The sequence below is a fragment of the Scophthalmus maximus genome, chromosome 1, assembly GCF_022379125.1.
Source record: "Scophthalmus maximus strain ysfricsl-2021 chromosome 1, ASM2237912v1, whole genome shotgun sequence".
NCBI classification, from domain to species: domain Eukaryota; kingdom Metazoa; phylum Chordata; class Actinopteri; order Pleuronectiformes; family Scophthalmidae; genus Scophthalmus; species Scophthalmus maximus.
Genome location: NC_061515.1, coordinates 14607936 through 14627500, shown reverse-complemented (window position 1 = coordinate 14627500; position 19565 = coordinate 14607936). Strand labels below are relative to the sequence as shown.

The window sequence follows — 19565 nt, the reverse complement described above, 5'->3', positions numbered from 1 at the left end:
AAAGGAGAGCAGGACATGAATTACAGGTGTAAAGTTATGCATGTATGACATCAATGGACCCCCTCCTCCAACCCTTGGGAATGGGCACCTTGGAAACGGTCGCTAAGGGAACAGAGTACAGAGAGAGAGAGGGAGAGAGGAGAGAGAGAGAGAGAGAGAGGTGAAAAAGATGTTTGAAAAAAAGAAGAGAGGTAGAAAACAGCTAATTTAACAATGAATTCAAGCTCAGTAAGAAAAGAAGTGTAGGGGGCAAAGTCATGGGGTCGGGACAAATGTTCACTCCCTAACAAATCAGCGTTTGCTTTCCTCATGTCCCATTCAGTAAATGGGCCACCTCTGCTCATAAAAGGTGAAAAGGCAAGCTCCATCACAGCTAAAACCTGCATTGTCCTCCTCCCCCATATACTGTGACCTCTCATCCACTCCAGTCATTTAGAGAAGGGAGATTTAGTGCAGCGTCGATGCGGCGTGATGGTAAAAACCGGCACATGATAGAGAGCCAGCGATGGCCTCGGGTCTCCGGTTTTAGCACATGGAGAAATATTGATGGAAAAACATGTTGATGGACAAAGAGCCTGGTATGTTGAAATGTTAGCTGTTAATGTATATGGGTGCTCGGAGGTCATTTTGACCAAGAAGCTACAAGGTTGGTAAGTGGATCAAGAAAGTGAAGTTCGCACACAACATCCACTTTCGTGTTTCGAGGTGTCGGAGAAACAAAACACAGTGCCCATGCCCACAGCAAAAGAACCGCCATGCCACGCTGACCTCGGCAAACTCTCATCATCTCTGCAGACGGTGCAGTGTTCGCACTCGCACACACAACAAGTGAATGCATGAACTTTGGCGGCCTCCCTATTTTCCTTCGACCAGTAAACAAGTCGTCCTCAGCTCCCAACTTCAATGCCTGCTCAAAATGACCGCACGTCGCCACCACAACGAATAACTGCACAAACAATAAAATATATTGAGTTTATGCACACAACAAACACCTAAATTCTGCATGCAGCATATTTGCAGAGCGGCATCATATACATATCAAAGACTCTGATTCGGTATGCAATATAGATTTGGTATGTATGCATAATATGTGATCAATATCGGTTGCTGAATAAAACATGCTGCCGGCTTTGACAGGCCGATTTGAAATGGAGATGCTATGCTAATACAAAGGGCTTTGGTGAGATTGGCCCTGAACCCTCCACATACCAGCAGTTCACATTTAGAGGCTCTCACCTGTACTCTCCATAATGCATGAGCAGCCTGAATATATATCACCGCTGCACAGCTCGCTCGCTTGCTCTCTCTCTCACACACACACACACACACGGTTCCACATGCATGACGGCGCACAGACTCACCAGTTTGTGCATAATGACTCGGACACATATGCACATGACAGCCATGCATACCTACTGGAAACGCTGGCACACATGCGCACACGGCCGCGCAGTCCACAGCTGAACTCAAATCAACCCACAGATGACACTGACAATCTGATATCATAAATGAAGAAAAGAAAGAAGTACAGCAATGGGGGGGGGGGGGGGCAATTTTGTAAAAAGAAAGAAAAGAAAAACTTTCCTGTAGTTTACAGCATTTGGCAACTTTAAACGGTCTATTTTTTTAATTTACTGGTAGAATTTTTGCAGGGCGGAAAAACAACATCACTGTTTTAAACGCTTTGATTACTTTAATGCTAACATGTAGGGGCCACACAGTAAAAAGGAAAAAAAACAAACAGACAACAACAGTTTTTCTTCTTTGGTCAAGAAGTGTGAGACATACAGGCAGTGCTTAATCAAAACACTGCTAAGCCATCCTGAACTTCTACACGTCCAGCAGCAGGAAACAGGGTCAGGGCTGCTGCAAGACTCAGTGTGAACTGGTCTGGAGCTTGTGTTTGCGTGTGTGTGTGTGTGTGTAAGTGTGCGTGTGTGTCGGCTGTTTGTTTGTGGGAGACCATGTTGGTGGTGTTTGTGGGCTGCCAATTAACACACACACACACACACACACACACACACACACACACACACACACACACACACACACACACACACACACACACACACACACACACACACACACACACACACACACACACACACACACACACACACACACACACACACACACACAGGGTTTTTGAAAGGTATATTCAGCTGCAGCGGGGAAGGATGAATTGAAAGTCAGAGAAGTATGACAGTAGATATTACAGTAGATATTACAGCAGGGAACATTACAGCTGGGCAGATTATTATGATAGCCCATAGTAAATATGCATTTACAGGGTAGTATGTCTGCTTTAGAAGACAACTGAATTTACTTAGTGCTTCTGTCTCTCTGCCCCTGCTGGTCTTTAACCTTGGCCTCTGGAGCTTCTGCCTATCGCAATAAAGTCACCCCTCCTCTCTCTCTCTCTCCCTCTCTCTTTTCTTCCTCCTCCTCCTCCTCCTCCCTGTCCCCCCGGCACCACTGTTGTCCACTGTTCCACTCATTCATAGTAAACACTATTGATTTTCAGCAGGGAAAATAAAAAAAAGGCCATGAATTTTAATGCCCCTATCTGTCCCCCTTCTCCATCTCTTCCTATCCCCCCGTCTCTCCTTCCCCTTCACCCCCCTCCACCTCCACCTCTTCTTTCCTGAGGGGAGGATAAAGAGATGGGGATCATGTGTGTGTGTGTGTGTGTGTGTGTGTGTGTGTGTGTGTCTGTCGTATGTGTGAGTGTAAGTTGGTGGTACAGGGAGGGGGGTTGCATTTCTCATTTCCCAGCTGTGCCTCTCTCACCAACCCCCCCCCCCCCCCCCAACACACACACACACACACACACACACCTCTCCTTCTCCCCATTCTATCCTTCTCTCCTCCTCTGTCCTACTCCTCATCCCTCTGTAGCTCCCCTCTCCTCTTCACACAGGCTCTGACTCTGGGGAGTGGAAGCAAATTATGCTACACACACACACACACACACACACACACACACACACACACACACACACACACACACACACACACACACACACACACACACACACACACACACACACACACACACACACACAATCACACAGGTCGTCACAGATAGGGGCTGTCCCGTTCTGCTAGTACTCACGCACTTTAACAATCACATGCACACACACACCTCAAGTGAAACAACTTGCCCATGGTCAAGGCCACATACAGGCACAGGCAAAAGCCCTGATTTACACACACACACACACACACACACACACACACACACACACACACACACACACACACACACACACACACACACACACACACACACACACACACACACACACACACACACACACACACACACACACACACACACACACACACACACACACACACACACACACACACACACACACAGGTCGTCACAGATAGGGTCTGTCCCGTTCTGCTCGTACTCACGCACTTTAACAATCACTCACACACACATTCACCATCAGCAACACAGTCAAGTATTTACATTTTCCTCCATCTCGCTATAACTTCCATTTTCTTTCCAATGACTTCATGCTCGTTGCATTTATCTACCTTCAAAAAAAAAAACCTTCCTACCCACCCACTTCCTTTATTTCCTTCCTACCCACCCACTTCCTTTATTTTCTTGCCCGGTCTCTCTCTCTTTCTCTTCTACTCTGTGTATTGATTTTGCTATAAGCAGTGTCCCGGTTGCGACAGGTTAGCACAGACGGACAAAGGCAGACTTCATCAACCCGCATTAAACACAGGAGCCACGTCCTCAATAATCACTCCATCACACAAAAGACGATGAGAGACAGAGAGAGAGAGAGGATAGAGCGCAGAGAAGAGCGTGTAGATTATTGCAGAATAACGCAGATTGGAACAGATGAGGGGAATAAGGTTTTGGAGAATTAAAATCTTTTGTCTTTTTGATTTCTATATTTTGTAGGAAACACAGTCAGATAGCTGGAGAAGATACTGGGAACTTCATGCATATAGACGTGAACAAACTTGTCTTATGTCTTAAAACATTTTGTGATTCTGTTATCTCTTCTCTCTGCTGCATTTGTCCATTTCTCTGATCTCTCTTACACAATAAGCTTATATCCTGTTCAGACTGCTGTTTTTTTTGTGCAATTTCGGAACTAATACAGTTCACCTCTGTTCTCGGCACATGCATTCCCATGACTGATGCTTCACGTCGAGGTGCAACGCTGGCTCCAAATTGCGTCTTTAAAAATGCTTTGAGCTGGAGCCAAAGGAAGAATTTTTCTCCCACTAACCCCGATTCAACAGCGAGCGCACGCAGACTTTGCTGCTCTTTTAAAAACTGCCCGAATCTACGAGCGTGTGTGTGTATATGCATGTGCACACGCACGCACTCACGCACGTGTGATGTGTATCCGTGTGTGCTTGCAGACGGTTTTCATCTCCACTTAATCTCCCGCTCCTAATTCAGAGTGTACATTGAGCCGCCTAATAGGATGTGACTGGAGCGCCTGCTGCAGCGCTAGCCAGCTAGCTGCTAATGAGAGGGCCGCCACAGCCGGGGAATCAAAGCGCTTCATCAGCACTCCTAATTACCGTAAACCTTGTTAGCCGGCTGGGTGGCTAACATCTGCTCCTGCTAACAGAGTATATCCAAATATAACACGGACGTGGCCCGGTGTGTCCGACTGAGACTCGAGGTGCCGTGCTGCCACCACACCCAGTGGTTTCATTGTTCTTCCCTGCAATTGTAATCACAGCAGAGGAGGCTGTTCAGGTTCAAATGAAAAGCAGAGGAAAAAAGACCAAGTCCAAGTTCAAAACTATATACATTGGAGCAGCGATCAATACCGCTTCTGCCCATTAGATGTGGTTACAAAGGGCTGCTGGAAAGCTTGTTTAATCGTTCACCGATGCTGCAAATGTTGCCCGTCTATGAAGCAGCAGGTGTGTGGACAGCAGGTTTCCATGTAGCTCTGTCTGTTTGCCCACTCACCCCCTCTCTATCTCTGATCAAAGCACTTCCTTTCAGCCCCCCCCCCACCCGCCAACCACGACCTTCTGCTGTTCCCCTCTTTCTCTCCTCCACCTCCCCTGGCCTCCACCTTTTCCCCCGATCATAATTTGACTGATGATTACACTTGTCACTCAAGGCAGCATGTGGCCAATTAGGGCAGAGGGGTGAGGGGGAGGGGGAGGGACGAGCAGGTTGTGATGGAGGGGGTTGGGGGGGGGACTTGGGTTACAACTTTTCGTTGCTCGTTCTACTCAGGTAGTCTTTTCAGCTCTTAGCTGTTTGTTTTCGCTTCAATTTTCCTTAAGAGACTCAAGAAAACATCCAAGAGCCTCTCTTGCTTCCCCTCTTCCCGACGCTCTGGCCTTGTCTCACACTCTCTTGGCCACTTCAGCATCTCTCCATGTTCCCGGGTAATCACAGACTCATTTAAAGTCACTTTTGTACACTACCTCTGACTGGTGGTTAAGAGTGCGACCGCAGACTAGGCTTTTATGGGCCTTAATGTGTCCTACAGACACTTTGGCAACCAGGCTGCTGCCGCCGAAGATGCAAGGAGAGAGGGGGGGGGGGGGGGGGGGGGGGGGGGGGGGGGGGGGGGGGGGGGCACACAGAAAGGGGAGGAGAGACAGAGAGAGAACAGGACATTTGAGGCCAATAGCCATGGTGACTTAACCAGGCTGAAAAAAGGGGGAACAGAAGAGGATGAAAGAGGCGGGAGGAAAGGGACGTGCACGACAAAATGGACAGATCATGGGAGCGTCAAAAGAAAGGGGAGGGAGAGGTCACTTAGTCACTCCCCCGCGCCTCCCCTTCACCCCCTTTACAAGCAGACAAAGGGACAGAGGGGTGCAGCCCTTGTACAGAAAAAGGAGGGGTCTGGGCATCCCTATGTCACCCCGGAACCCCCCCCCCCCCCCTTTTTACAGACAAACACAAAATATTGTGTTGGTATGGATACATGGAGTTAGTTTGAAATCAGTTGTGTGAAATTGTTAACTTTTCAAATCTGGAGTGTTGGGTTTTTTTTTATTATATCCCAGCACTTCACAAGCAATGAGAAAAAAAGCGGGACTATGCCCCTTTAAAAGACAGGCAAGAGTAAGAGAGACTGTAGCACGGAATGAGAGGGAGAAGAGGTGTGGCGGGGTACAACAGATTAATTTCAGAACAGAGTGCTCCTGCCGAGAGAAGGATGGAGAGCAGGAAGGATAGAGGATTTAAAGAAAAGGGAAAACGCTGAGAGGAGAAAGAGAGGAGGGAGATTAAACATGCATTCAGCTCTCTCTCAAAGAGCTGAGCTGCTTTTGGAGAGACTTCGTTTTGTATGAGAGGTGAGTGTGTGTGCTTGTGTGTGCTTGTGTGCACGCGCGCACTCCAGAGGGTGCATTTGCGATGATGTGACATTCTTTATAGCAGACATGTTCACTGCCTCTGCCTCAAAACCCAATCAGTGAGCACTCTCATCCACCCTCACTCTGAAGGACAGCATTGGAACCCCCAAAGGTTAATAGGACCCCTTCATTACCATAAATCTTATCAGCTAAATGAAATGGAGAGAAGGACCCCTGATTTAGTCATCTGCTCTGCTGGGCTAAGGGGAGACACCCAATCAAACCCCTGGGTTTTATTGGTCTTTTTTATTATCTAAATGTACTGGCACATGAGCGGGGTGGCAGAGGTGACAGCCTGCGGCAATCAACAACAACAACAAAAAAAGACAGTGGCTGGCGAAAACACACACCGCTGGTCTGTTTATGACACCACTGTGATTTCAGCAGACGAAAAAACCCCAGACCACGCATGTTTTGTTACGAAGAAATGCGCCGCGCTTTGTTCCCCCTAACCAGGGGGATGTAGGGATTCTGCCGCTGAGCCTTTGCAACAAATCTCGGCTGAAGAAAAAGAAAGAGATAATCAATTGTTCAAAATGGCCAGCAGGAGTTTAAAAGCTTGTTTTGACTGCCTAGTCTGATGTGAGTGATTGGCAGCATGTGGCGAAGCCAGTCCTGATCACAGCCAGGCCAGCCACACTCACACACTCACACACTCACACACTCACACTCAGAGCATAACTATGTAGAGGTCAAGAGTGCTTGAGGTTTCTGTATGTACATCATCATCATGTTATTGAAGGAGAGAGGGGGAAAAGCAATGGGACACACAGAGAGAGGTATAAATCAATAGCCAGCGCACAGTCAGGAGGTTTGTATGTGTTTATTCCTTCTGATATGTGATTAACGGCCCGCACGCACGCACTCACACACACACACACACACACACACACACACACACACACACACACACACACACACTCCATTCATCCCTCTCTGTGTGTGTTCTCCAGGTGATTGGTCTGATTAAGTGGCCCGCCTCTGATTAGGACTAATGCTGGGCTGTATTTCACTGGACACAGCGACCAACTGCGCAAAAATATTTCTACGAGTGTGAGTCTGTGAATATGTGTGTGTGCCAATCTAGTGACACACAAGTGTGTATAGAACACATTCGTGAACAACACATGGCCTAGAGATGTACATATGTTGGCGTGATTTCCTTGCTGTTTCCTGTTGTGTATGGAAAGTGTCTTTGTAGGAGTTTATGCATTGCATATATAAAAAAGCATTTGTGTAAAGGTCATTGTTTGGCAAGACAGCGTGCACGTGAGTATGTAGTTATTAATACGCTAATGGTCGATGAGGATGTACTGGATATATGTGTGTGTGTGTGTGTGTGTGTGTGTGTGTGTGTGTGTGTGTGTGTGTGTGTGTCCTGATCTGTCCAGTTCCCTGGGAGAAACTCAATACCACTCACTGCTTCTAATGAGCTGTGGGACCTCATCAGCATTAATACTACATTAGTCTCAGCCAACACAAGCACATAAACACACACACACACACACACACACACACACACATATATATATAAATACAACCTACTGGCACATATGCGCACCTGTGCAAATCCATAAAAAGGTAAACGGTTAATAGGATTAAAAGGAATTTTCAAACCCTGCTACAACACAACCACATGTCATCATTACACACTTAGTGACTGGATTGGTTTGGTTTAATCCAAAACCATGTAACCGGCTTAATTCTTAAGTGCCATAAATCACTTTTAAGAGAATGTCGTCAGCCGAAGCACATCAATGTTATGTGTTATTGCACACAAATTGTGATATATTGTCATAAACAAGCATTTTTCTGTTACAAGGTTGATGATGACTTTATATAATTTGCTCTGTTGTTAGTCTCATTACATAAATGCTTTTATTCAACAGAGGAAGTCACTGCTGCTGCTCCTTTGGTCTCGTCACGTTGTCAAAACGAGGCATGGGGGCATCTATGAGAGTCTGATACACGTAAATAGACGCACTGATGGCAAATTAGCTCCTGAAGCATATACTGCCGTCAGCCGGCTGCATTCAGAACCCGGTGGCTGGCTCATATACTGCAATCTAATTCTACTACCACAGGGAGAGGAGAGGAGGGAGAGAGACTTGTATTGTGACAGAGATCGGGAGGGAGTGGGAGGGAAAGGGGAAAGAAGAGGAGAGAGAGAGAGGGCCACAGAGAAGGAGAGAGGTAGCTTAATGCAATAAAGCATGTAGTATTGACATCTTTCTCGTGTCTATTGATTCCCCATTATGTTGCTAACAAACCCAGGTTGACATTTTGTCATTTGCAATCATGTTAACACTACGACTTGCACGCTCCCCTCCACAGGCCGATCTATACCCACGCACAGTCCTTTGCTCGTGCACATACGCACACATGCACGGTTTCTCTCCCATTCTCTCTCTCTCTCACACACACACACACACACACACACACACACACACACACACACACACACACACACACACACACACACACACACACACACACACACACACACACACACACACACACACACACACACACACACACACACACACACACACACACACACACACACACACACACACACACACACACACACGTGAGCACATGCATGGCCCCACGTCATTTAGCAGTGTAAAGTCATATGACAGTGCCTTTTACACATGTAGCAATGTCTCGGAAGTAGCCAGGAAGCAAAGACACAGAACTCTGTGTTGCTTAATGGACTAACACTCAGCATTTTATTGTAATACACAGTGTGAAATAGAAAAACTTGGGATAGGCCCCTACATCGGGAAATGTGATGAGGAACACAAATATCCATAACTGTATTGTCAAATGTTACTCCGTCTGTAATGCAGAGATCTTGCGAGAGTCTGAAATCTAAGGCGTGTGTGTGTGCTTGTGTTTGATAAAGAAGAGTTACAGTATATGGTCGGAGATGGGGTTAATGGTGTGTGAAAGAAGGTGCGTAGCTGATATGAACTGAATCTAGGTGTATACGTTTGTGTGTGTGTGTGTGTGTGTGTGTGTTTGTGTGAAAGAGAGAGAGAGAGAGAGAGAGAGAGAGAGAGAGAGAGAGAAAACTCCAGTCTCCTTGATGTCCCATCATATCATATCATACAAAGCTTTGCTCTGTGTGGGAAACCTGCGGTTTCTATTCTATGTCCCATTAAACTTTCATACGTCAGTTAATGCTGATGGCTTCACTAACCACTTTACGACACACACACACACACACACACACACACACACACACACACACACACACACACACACACACACACACACACACACACACACACACACACACACACACACACACACACACACACACACACACACACACACACACACACACACACACACACACACACACACACACACACACACACTGGCCCTGACCTGCACGGTCACAGACACAATGCCATTAAATATAGAACAAAACCATGATCTGTTAGAGCAGCCTGCGATCCACGTGGAAAGCGGTCACACACGCTTGTTTTATGCTATATGATGGTCCGTCTGTTTCATCAGTGTGTGTTTGTGTGTGTGTGGGAGAGAGAGCCCCCACAGGGGTTGTGCATGAGTGCTCGAGGCCTGTTGTAACATGAAAGAGAATGAAAACACAAGGGGGCAGAGAAGGGTCAGGTGGGGCTGAGTCAAACACTCCTGCTGTGACCTCTGACCTCGCACAGAGCTCGAAACTCAAAGGAGTCAAGGAGCTGCCACCAGTCAAAGAGACAAGTTAACTGAGAGCTCCAGTCAAGAGCCCTACAAATCCCCCACCCAAAAAGATAAACCTGTGTGTGTGGGCATTCAAATGTCCTCTGTGAACTACTAGTGGAGGTTGGGAAAGTCAGATTACAGATCAATGGGGCCAAACAAGACATCAAGTTGCTGAAGACATTTCTGGTGTGTCCACTCAATGTTTCTCTGAGTAAAAAAACGTATCTTGATGCCATCCCTTGTTTTTGCCTAGTGCACACAATTCCTTGTAGAAATTTGTTTCAACCCCTGCACGCTTTCAGCGTCAAACCCTCCACGCTTTTTAGAAGGACGGCACCTTGTGCTGCGTTATCGAAATTGGAATAAAATCAGCATAGCATTGTGAATCACCGTTATCCCGCCGTCTAAGGAATCCAGCAGCATGTGCACACATCCCATCAGTTTGCCAGCTTATTCAGATGCTGGCCTTGGCCCGGGACACTGCAACATAATGGCTCATCCGTGGTTTACCCTCACCTCTCAAGCTCAAACTAGGTTTTCCTCTCCCTCCTCGTTTTTCACTCTGTCATCTGCTCTTACTTTCACCCGCTTCTCCCTCTCTTTGCTCCCTCTTTCCACAATTTTTTTTATCTCATTCTGACATTCGCCATTTTTCAACATGCAGGGCGCGAAAAACTCCTCCTCCCCGGTCCCCGCTCCCTGGCATCGTCCCCCCTCCTCCGATCCCTCTCCCCTCTCTGTGTGTATATCTCCAGAGATATGGTGGGTAACAGGTCCCTCTCATCCCTCTGCTCTCTTTTTTCTGCCTCACTCTATCACCTATCCCCTCCCTGTCACATGCTGTGCACTGTTGACTGAGTATGTGGAGTAAGGGTGACGCCTGGCTTCTCTGGAATCAAATGGGCTTGAACTGATCTGGAAATGAGAGGGGAGCTGTGGACCAGGGGAGAGGCTTGGCCGTCAAAGATCATATATCTACACAGCAGCCAGATTTAGGCAACATTACACACTGGTGCGCAAGTTCTGGTATATGCATGTGTGCATCAGTGAGTAGCTTTGACTTCAGAAATAAAAGCCCATTGACCTCAAATGATATTTTGCATCCCCCAGCCCCCAACCCTCGGCAACCTGTCAGTGTACACATACAGGACAGAAAACACATGAGAGCCAGCACATCCTTCCCATCCTTCCCTCTCCAAAGATCTGGGGGGGGGGGGGGGCTGAGCAGCTGTTGCACTTCTTAGAAACAGTCGAAGCTGGACCGAGCTGGATACTCTCTCACAACGAACAATCTGTGACACACTGAAGCCGGCCTGGCTGCTCCCACCATGCGTCCTTTTATTCCGCTTCATCGCACTGCCCCCCCCCCCCCCCCCCCCCCCCCCCCCCCCCCCCCCCCCCCCTTCCTGACTCCACTCCGCTTTTCAACCGTGCAGCAGCCGGGACACAGAGACGTACAGTCACTGGCAATCTATTTCCACCGGTGTTTACAAAGCTACCAGTCTTGTCCCCTGAACAAACACGCGGGTCAGAGCGGGGCAGTCGCCGGAGACGCGAGGGGAGCGAGCACACAAAGTCGAGTCACGAACAAATGACACAGTACGAAATAAAAAAGCTGAGAATATGAGTGTTTTCCCTTCCTCTCCTCCTGCGCGTTCGTACTCCTCCGTGCGCCCACTCTCCTCTGCTTCTATCTCCCTCTCTCCCCGCTTCCACCGGCCCAGGAATCGATCTCCACAGGATCGATAAGTTGGCATGAATATTCCCTGCCTGCCGAGAGTGTAGTCGGGGAGAGACGGAGGCTGGGGCTCAGGCGCAGGCAGTGGCGGAGAGGGGAAGGATGGGGACGGAGACGGGAGAGAGACACACACGGAGAGAAGAACACTGTAGGCGGCGTGGACATTGACCAACACATGCTTGGAACGGTGGCGCGTAATTCCACAGAATGGACGGCAAAAAAAGGGGGGATTTTATGCAGTTAATTTGCAATCAGGCTGGACATCGCCGGGATAACGCTTCTTTTATTTTAACAAGCGCCTCGCAGGTGCCACGGACTCCGTTCAAGCCTCCACGAGGAATCCGGAGGAGTGTGTGCGTGCGTTCCGCGAGTGTGTGTGTGTGTGTGTGTGTGTGTGCGCGCCGACTGCGCTCGCCGCTGCAAGTGCATCGGCACCGAGCGAAGGGCAGGGCGGGTCCGCGCGGCTGGCCGACACGGAGGAGGTGGTGCAGGGGAGAAGAGAGATGAAGGAAACACGTCTTACCGGAGTTGGAGCGCAGAGCCAGGGGGGACTTGAGGCGCCAGGCGTTGAGGTCGGGGGCAGTTCTCTGAAACACGAACGGCACCGGCAAGGGGACAAACATGATCTTCGCCCGGCGTCTTGTTTTCGATGCAAGTAATCGGTCAGAAGCGCGGCGAGATCGAGCTCGGTCCTCTCCTGGAGCCTCGGCGTCTCGGCGCGTCCCTCTGGCGTCGACAGCTTCGGGGAGATGCTCGGCGCGGGGAGCTCGCAGCGGTCGCCGTTAGGTGTGTACACATGTAGCCCGGCCGCGCACTTTTATTCACACGTGTGGAGCTCGACTGGTGGCCGGCGTTGGTTTTTGGTGTAAATGTGCATAGAACATATATGTGTATAGGACGGTCCCTTGGGGTGCAGCAGTTATGTCCTATATACAGTCCAGACCGACACACAGGCGGACAGAGGAGACCCGGAGCTGCACTTGAACGGGAAAAGTTGTGTTACAATCACAAGGCCTGTCGTAAGAATAAAAGAGGACGCGTCGCCGGTCGCGGACGCACCTGCGTCTCCCCCGATACTAAAGCGGTTCTAACCCTTGAGTAAACATAGAGGCCCGGGAGCTTATTCTCTCCTCTCACTGCTCACCGGCAATCTCTCCTATAGGTGTGGAGCGAGAACGAAAAAAGGCACGAGAACAGTCGCTAGCCTTGTCCTGTGGCATCCCCGACCGGGCTCGTGGACCGCAGCTTCGGTTATTCGAAATAGAGCCGACACAACGCGCCGCGACACGTAGATGGATACAGACAAAGACAAAGTGTAGAAGAAAAGAAAAAAAAAAAAAAAAGAGGAAAAAAAAATGCCCGCGGAGTTGTAAAGTCTTATTTGGATTTCTTGCACTATTTGGTTTTGTTCTGTTGTATTTTTTGGTCTCTAGCTGCACGCGCTCCCCTCCGCTCGTCTCCGCTGCACGAAGGCTACATGTAGGACAACAACTCGTGCGCTCGCGCGAAGCAGCGCGTCGCGTCTCGGGCACATTTAAAACCGCTGCATTTAGCAAAGAAAAGGGAAAAGAGAAAAGAAAAAGGAGCCACCGTCAACAAATAAAACGAAAAAGAAGTGTGTGTGTGTGGGGGGGGGGGGGGGGGGGGGGGCTGCACGCGCACGCGCTCACGCACGCGCTCACTCACACACACACAAACACGACGCGCGCGCGCTTGGCCCTGACGCTCCTCCTCCCTCGCGCTCTGTCACAAGGCAGTAATTAAAACGCAATCAATCGATACTTAGACGAATAAATAAATAAATATAGCGAATAAATAAATATATATATATATATATATATATATATATATAAAAACAACCACGGAATCACAAAAACAACGCAAACAAGACAGCGTGTACAATCCGGCGGCGTCGCGTTTTATCGGAACACTTGCCTATCTCCGTCCGTCCGCCTGTGTGTCTGTTTTTAGTCTGTCTGTTTGTCCCCGTTTTTTATTTGGGAACCCCCCAACTGCTCATTCGACCTGGCTCCCTCCAGGATTGTAGCGATCTGCCACTAGGCTGGCCGCAACATTGAGGCGAGAGGGGAGCCGCTACTACTCACACATCACCACCCCACCCCCGCACCCACCCACCTCCCTCCCTCCATCCATCCCCTCCTTCCTCGCAACCACCCCCCCCCCCCCTCCATCTCCCTCGTTTTCACTACCGCTGCAAAAGGTATCCTGTATTGATTTCAGGATTTTTCTCCCCCCCCCCCCTCTCTTAATAATACCGGCTATAATGATGCCAATGGTGATCAGTGCATTACTGCCGACCTGCTTGGGAAGGGATTTATCCCGATAAGAGAATCCGCGGATACCTCGGCGCTTAAGGCTAATACCTACCAGGATACCCAGCGTGCACACAATTAACTTATCTCATCACTGCTACTTTTAATCAGCCCCCCCCCCCCCCCCCCCCCCCCCCCCCCCCCCCGCGGGCGGACCAGGGGGCATCGTTAGGGTAATTCAGATGCAGGCAGACAAGAGCGACCACTACTGTTCCCCGAGCGTGAGAGATAGAAACCTGCGTCCACGAGATGAAAATGCATTTTACTAAGTGATATAAACGCGCCATGCGTGTGACTAAGTGCTTCCCTTGTACTTGGAGCGAGTGTATAAAAGCTTACACGCTTTGCAAATAAAATAAGAAAGTCCGTGGGTGCCAGGGGACGGGCTCCTCCGCCCTCAGCCTCTCCTCCCTCCCTCCCTCCCTCTCCCCCCTCCTGCTCCCGGATCTTGTTCTCTCCGTCCCGGCCACGCAGGCCGGTCTCTCCCCATGCAGCACGCCTCTCGCAGCAACGACATGTTACACGCTGTCAATTACAGGCCAGCATCAGTCAACGCCGGCCGCTTACACACCAGATTATTGTCGATATAGATTTTTAAATAGAAAAATCTATAGCTTAAACATCAGCAGTCAATACGGGCAAATCAATAGGAGGGAGCGAGCTCGTGCTCCTGCGGGGCCCGGAAGGCCCCTTCCCGCAGGACTGTTTATACCTGCTCAGTTAATGCTGCGGATGATTAGGTCTGTTTTAATGGAAAACTGTACATAAAATAATAGATTTTCCCATCATCGCCAGACTTGTCATTTTCGCAGTCATCGGCAGACAAACCGTGTGCTCTCTCAAGTAATGTGTGCTGCCCACTAAGCTGGCATATTCCTAATTATGAAAAATGTGTCATGCCTTGTAGTAGACAACCAAGTTTTATTGTCCTTCTCCCTCCACTTCACGTATGACAGATGACATCTGCAGGTCCAACGGGGGAGAGGAGGGGAAGGGAGCGAGAGGAGGAGAGGGAGGAGAGGAACGCAAGAAAGAACGAAGGGAGAGAGAGAAAGAGAGGAGAGAGGTGAAGAGGAAGGAAGGGAGGATGTATAGAGGATGGGTGAAAACTGATGAAGGAGTGAGGTGGGGGAGAAGTGAGAGAGAAGGAGGGGAAAGGGGTGAGGCAAGGAGGGGAGAGAGGAGAAAGAAGGAGGGAAGGGAGAAGTGACTAGTTGTCCTTCAAAGACCCCCTTCTCTCCACAGAGGGAGGCATGCGTGCCCCCTTTCCCTCCTCCCCACACTCCTTCCAGACAAAAGCAATTATTTCTTGTAGAATGTAGTGTGGTTGTGTGCGTCTGTGGAAGAGAGGGATGGAGGGGAGGGTGTGTGAGATTGAAAGAGGGGAAAATAAGATGGTGTTGGAGGGGTAGAAGAGGATGGGGAGGTGAGGAGGAGGAGGAGGGATGCTAACACCTAAAGCATCCAACCCTTCATCCTCCAAACACTCTCCAGGCCAAACTCTTCTCTTGCCTCTGCCACAGAAACCACCGATTCCTGGTGCATATTCACAAACGCACGGAGGCCGCTCGGATGATCTCATGAACCTACAGCAGGTGTTCCACCTAAAAACTTTGAAGGTGGAAAAGAAACTTTCTCTTCTGCCTCTTGTCTCACTTGCACAAACGTGGGCATGTGCTGGATTTTTTTAAGATTTTCACCCTATTAAATATAATTTTCCCTCGGCATGTTGCTCAAAGGGTTTGCATCGTTTGACAAGTGAAATAAACACACGGAATACGAATGCTACGCGATACCTGCCGATGATATCTATCCCCCTTTATCTTTGTCTCCGTCCCACCGTCTTGTCTGTGAAGGACCATACCTAAATTCAGCAGACAGCCCCCTTCAGTGTGTTCAGTCTTGCTGCCTATAGGGCCCCTGCAGCGAGTTGGTCCCTGCAGGTTCACTCCCCAAGGACTTGGAGAAACCCAGGGGTCCGAAGGAGAGACGGAGAGAGAGGGAGAGAGAGATCCCCCTTGGGGGGCAGCTCCAGCCAATAACCCCTGCTGGACCGCTCTCATTGGGGGCCCATGCGGTGCTGATTGTCCACCTCCCACCCTATCAAGCCTCCCAATCCATACAGAGATATATGGCTCGTTCCATTGTTTTCTAGGCTCTATCTTCTCCTGTGCTGTATTGAGAAATGCACTTCTAAAATTGTCTCTTTCTCTCGCTCTCTTTTCAGATGGAGAAATACTGTAATGGATGCAATATTGGATGCTGGCAGTAACAGCAATTTTCAGGGATTAGGGATGATTATACGGGAACAAGATACTGTAAATACTTTTAATTTCACAGAAATGTCCAAAATCTATTGCTATGGAAGTGCCCTGTACTTAATCTCTACTGCCACAATGTTCGGTTTATTGAAATGATTACAATGAATAAGGACATTGAACTTTGTTTTTCTAGCACTTTCTATATTGTGTCATTTTAACAATCAATTACTCCTTTTATAAATAAATTATAAACTGGTCACAATTACTAATAGTCATCTTCCAGAAAATTGTAAAACGAATTACTTTTCCATTTCTTTGTCATTTAGAAATCCTGCACATCTATATATTAGCAGGTCATTTATTGCCATCATCTTCACGAGTGGTGTGTAATATGAAATGTAATCTCTAAATAAAGAAATGAAAAAAAAATATTTCTTCTCTTTCCTTCAATTGGCATATGGAAACAATGATTAACAACTCTGTTTCTTATACACTATTTATACAAGGGTTATTAAAGATGGGTCAGATAAAATTAGACTGTACAATTCCAGAGCAAACACACATTCATTTAATGGTTTACATCAGGGCTATTCAAATTAAAATATTAAGTTGAAATGTATAATTAATAATTGCAGTTTTTTTCATCATTGTTATAGTGAATGTATATTGTTTGGGTTACATGGTTTTGTGTACTAGTTACAAATATATTCATGGAGGCAATTTGTTCAATTCTTCTTCTCACAACATGTTTTCCATGTCATGTGCTGTGGGTTAGGATGTGGCATGAAATATTTATCCAATCAGAAAAAGCCAGGAGTATCCTTAGGCTATACATTAGTCATAACATGGGTCATGCATTAGTCATTTAGTTTATTGCACTCTTGGTAATTGCCTGTTATTCATTCTGAATGATTGATTTGACCGCTTGAAAACACTGCGTTTGAATATTGAACAAGATAATTTTCATTGTAACAGATGCAGAAAATGCAAAAGGCAACGGCAAGGTCTATCCACCTATCAGAGAGTAAGTTTGTGTTTGTGTGCGTGTGTGTGAGAGAGAGAGTCTATGTGGAAAGTGTTTGTCATATATGTGCAAAGTGTAAAGTGCTTATTGTGTGTGTGTATGTGTGTGTGTGTGTGTGTATGTGTGCTCGGAATGTGTTTGTTGTGTGGGTATGAGTGTGGATGTATGTGTGTGTGTGTGTGTGTGTGTGTGCATGCTCATACACCTTTCCTTATGTGTTTTTTTTAGTGTTTGTGTGTGCACCTGTGTGTAAAGTGTTTATTGTGTGGGTGGGTTTGTGTGTGTGTGTGTGTGTGTGTGTGTGTGTGTGTCTGTGTGAGCATTCATTGTGCACACGTGAGTGTGTGTGTGTGCAAGGCTCAGCTCATCTGCGGGTGTTCACATCCATGTCATGGTCGTAGTTAAATGGTGATGTCATGTTGACAAACGAGGTGGTTGAATTAAATTCCCACTCATAAATAACGGCGTCGGTCGGGAATCAATAGCAGCCAACAGTGGCGTTACTGGCTCTGTCAGCGGCCTAACAAGGCCCCATTAGAATGGACAACACTCTCTCACTGTCGCCTGGTCCCATCTCAACCCAGCAGCAAAGAGAGCCAAACGTACACTTCTCATATCCTCTCTGTACACACACCAATAACACACAGTGAAATGCAATATTCACATAAAGCCATGCTCTGACATGATGTATAGATTTGTCAAGATAATATGGATATGATGCATGGGCTTTTATGAGGTTTGTTTGTTGGTGTCTTTTTCAGTGTGTATGTTTGTGTGTGTGTATGTGTGTGTGTGTGTGTGTGTGTGTGTGTGTGTGTGGGCGGGGGGCGGGGGGGGGGGGGGGGGGGGGGGGGGGCTGTTAGTGTGTCTTGGTTAGTGCCAATGTGTGAGAAGGCGCAAGGTTGTGCAGGCTTTGGATCACAACCAGAGTTCAGATTCAACAAAGATTCAATCAATCCAAGAAGACACACAAGCAGGGAAAAGAAAAAGTGAGCTCTGTGTGTGTGTTTGTGTGTGTGTGTGTGTGTGTGTGTGTGTGTGTGTACGTTTGTGTGTATATAGATGCCAATGCCAGTTCACAGTGGCACAAAAATTCAGATACTAACACACACAAATGCGCGCGCACGCAAGCACACACACACATACTTTGAGACAGAAAATACATGACAGAGAGACAGACAGACAGACAGACAGACACACACACACACACACACATCGTGACTACACCACTATTTCCATCCTTTCACTTTCTGCATCCTTCTCTTTTCTTTCCTTTAGTGAACAAGCAGCTGATCCAGCTAAAGCCCTTGTTCTTTCTCTATTCCTTGTCTTTTTTATTAGTTTTTTATTAACTTTGCCTCCCTCCCTCTCTCTGTCAGCCCTCTCAATAATCAATGCTGATATATTGCCAATATCCATCTCAGTCCCTCGTGCCATCTTTCACTGAGGCTCTGTTATTGGGGGAGATTGGCCCAATAATAATGATATTTATTATAGATATCTATTATCTGGGTTTGTGGCAGCGCGGACGCATGCCGCTAAACACTTACATGCCGGCAAACTGCACAGACACAAAAACACAAAAACACAAAAACACACACACACACACACACACACACACACACACACACACACACACACACACACACACACACACACACACACACACACACACACACACACACACACACACACACACACACACACACACACACACACACACACACACACACACACACACACACACACACAGTCTCTCTGGGGCTCTTTAATTTACACTGGTAATATCAGGCGATTATTCCCCATACATATAGTGCAGGGTTATCAGCAGAGTTAGCACAGAGTGGCCATAACCGTCTTTGTATTCACACAACATTATATAGTCCACTGCACCTGCGTGTGTGTGTGTTAGTGTGTGTGTGTGTGTGTGTGTGTGCTCACCTATGGCAGCCTACTGGCGCTGAGCAGTGTTTAGAAGCCAAGGGAGGGTTGATGGGAGGGGTCAAGATTCAAACAGTGCTTGGTCAGGGGAGGGGATGCAGGAGAGAGGGGACTGGACAATCTGGCCTCTCGGCCTCTACACCCCTCCTTCCCCCCTCCTCCACATACACACA

At 47.9% G+C, this 19565-nt stretch overlaps 1 protein-coding gene across 6 annotated transcripts in view; it reads right to left on the bottom strand.

The window, feature by feature from the left end:
• The window catches only part of pou2f2a (POU class 2 homeobox 2a), a 67024-nt gene that overhangs the window by 32699 nt on the left and 14760 nt on the right, over positions 1-19565 (bottom strand). The window contains exon 1 of one of the 6 annotated variants that reach the window (XM_035641423.2): positions 12357-12765. The exons of 3 other annotated variants lie outside the window; for them this stretch is intronic. In XM_035641423.2, the coding sequence (XP_035497316.1) occupies positions 12357-12456 (100 nt within the window). In that variant the 5' untranslated portion in view covers positions 12457-12765. Of the gene's footprint in view, positions 1-12356; positions 12766-19565 lie in introns of those variants that run through there. 2 more of the 6 variants (XM_047331341.1, XM_047331330.1) reach the window with 2 other exon arrangements.